Source organism: Coturnix japonica, unplaced genomic scaffold (assembly GCF_001577835.2).
Source record: "Coturnix japonica isolate 7356 unplaced genomic scaffold, Coturnix japonica 2.1 chrUnrandom488, whole genome shotgun sequence".
In the NCBI taxonomy this organism is placed as follows: Eukaryota; Metazoa; Chordata; class Aves; order Galliformes; family Phasianidae; genus Coturnix; species Coturnix japonica.
Genome location: NW_015439883.1, coordinates 31,141 through 33,062, shown reverse-complemented (window position 1 = coordinate 33,062; position 1,922 = coordinate 31,141). Strand labels below are relative to the sequence as shown.

General features: G+C 50.2%; 1 protein-coding gene across 1 annotated transcript in view; it reads left to right on the top strand.

Annotated features, from left to right (window-relative positions):
- LOC107307119 (valine--tRNA ligase-like) overlaps positions 1-1,922 on the top strand; it is a 48,850-nt gene that overhangs the window by 35,572 nt on the left and 11,356 nt on the right. Inside the window, 1 exon segment of the mRNA XM_032441686.1 lies at positions 1,198-1,323. Within this exon segment, the coding sequence (XP_032297577.1) occupies positions 1,198-1,323 (126 nt within the window).

Below are 1,922 nucleotides of genomic sequence, written 5' to 3'. Positions count from 1 at the left end.
GCCCCACTGCGCCCCACTGAGCCCCACTGATCCACCCCATTGAGCCCCACTGAGCCCCACTGAGCCACCCCATTGAGCCCCACTGAGCCCCACTGAGCCCCACTGTGCCCCACTGCGCCCCACTGAGCCCCACTGCGCCCCACTGCGCCCCACTGAGCCCCACTGTGCCCCACTGAGCCCCACTGCGCCCCACTGAGCCCCACTGATCCACCCCATTGAGAACATTGGGCCCCACTGATCCCATTGGTAACCCTGTGCCCCATTGATAACACTGAGCCCCATCCCATTGAACCCCATTGAATCCCATATTAACCCCATAGACCGAGGACCTGTCTGTGTTCTACCCGGGGTCCCAATGATCCCATTAAATCCCATTGACCCCATTGACCCCATTAAATCCCATATTAACCCCATTGATCCCATATTAACCCCATGGACTGAGGACCTGTCCGTGTTCTACCTGGGGTCCCATTAATCCCATATTAACCCCATTAAATCCCATTAAATCCCATATTAACCCCATTAACCCCATTGATCCCATAGACGGAGGACCTGTCCGTGTTCTACCCGGGGTCCCATTGATCCCATTGATCCCATATTGACCCCATATTAACCCTATAGACAGAAGACTTGTCCGTGTTCTACCCGGGGTCCCATTGATCCCATAGACCCCATAGGATCCCATTAAACCCCATTAAATCCCATATTAACCCCATTGATCCCATATTAACCCTATAGACAGAAGACCTGTCCGTGTTCTACCCGGGGTCCCATTGACCCCATAGGATCCCATTAAATCCCATTGATCCTATATTAACCCCATTAAATCCCATTAAATCCCATTGATCCCATATTAACCCCATTAAATCCCATTAAATCCCATATTAACCCCATTAACTCCATTGATCCCATAGACAGAAGACCTGTCCGTGTTCTACCCGGGGTCCCATAGGATCCCATTAATCCCATATTAAATCCCATTAAATCCCATATTAACCCCATTAAATCCTATAGACAGAAGACCTGTCCGTGTTCTACCCGGGGTCCCATTGATCCCATTGATCCCATATTAACCCCATTAAATCCCATTAAACCCCATTGATCCCATAGACAGAGGACCTCTCCGTGTTCTACCCGGGGTCCCATTGATCCCATTGATCCCATTGACCCCATATTAAATCCCATTGATCCCTATAGACAGAAGACCTGTCCGTGTTCTACCCGGGCTCTTTGCTGGAGACGGGCCACGACATCCTGTTCTTCTGGGTGGCCCGGATGGTGATGCTGGCGCTGGCACTGACCGGGAAACTGCCATTCAAAGAGGTGGGAAATGGGGTGAAATAGGGGGAAATTGGGTAAAATGGGAAACTGCCCTTCAAAGAGGTGGGAAATGGGGCAAAATAGGGCAAAATTGGGTTAAATGGGAAACTGCCATTTAAAGAGGTGGGAAATGGGGCAAAATGGGGCGAAATTGGGTAAAATGGGGGTAAATGGGGGAATATGGGGGAATATGGGGGTAAATGGGAAACTGCCCTTCAAGGAGGTGGGAAATGGGGTGAAATGGGGCAAAATTGGGTAAAATTGGGTTAAATGGGGTAAAATGGGAAACTGCCCTACAGAGAGGTGGGAAATGGGGGGAAATTGGGGGAAATGGGGTAAAATAGGGTTAAAATGGGGTTAAATGGGGGGAAATGGGGCTAAAATGGGTGGATATGGGGTAAAATGGGGAGCTGCCCTTCAGAGAGGTGGGAAATGGGGTGAAATGGGGGAAAATTGGGGGATATTGGGGGTAAAATGGGGTAAAATGGGGGGATATGGGGGTAAATGGGGTTTTTTACCGTTTCCCCCCTTTTTCCTCCCCATTTCCCCATTATTTACCCCCTTTTCCCCCCATTTCCCCCAATTTCCCCCTTTTTTACCCC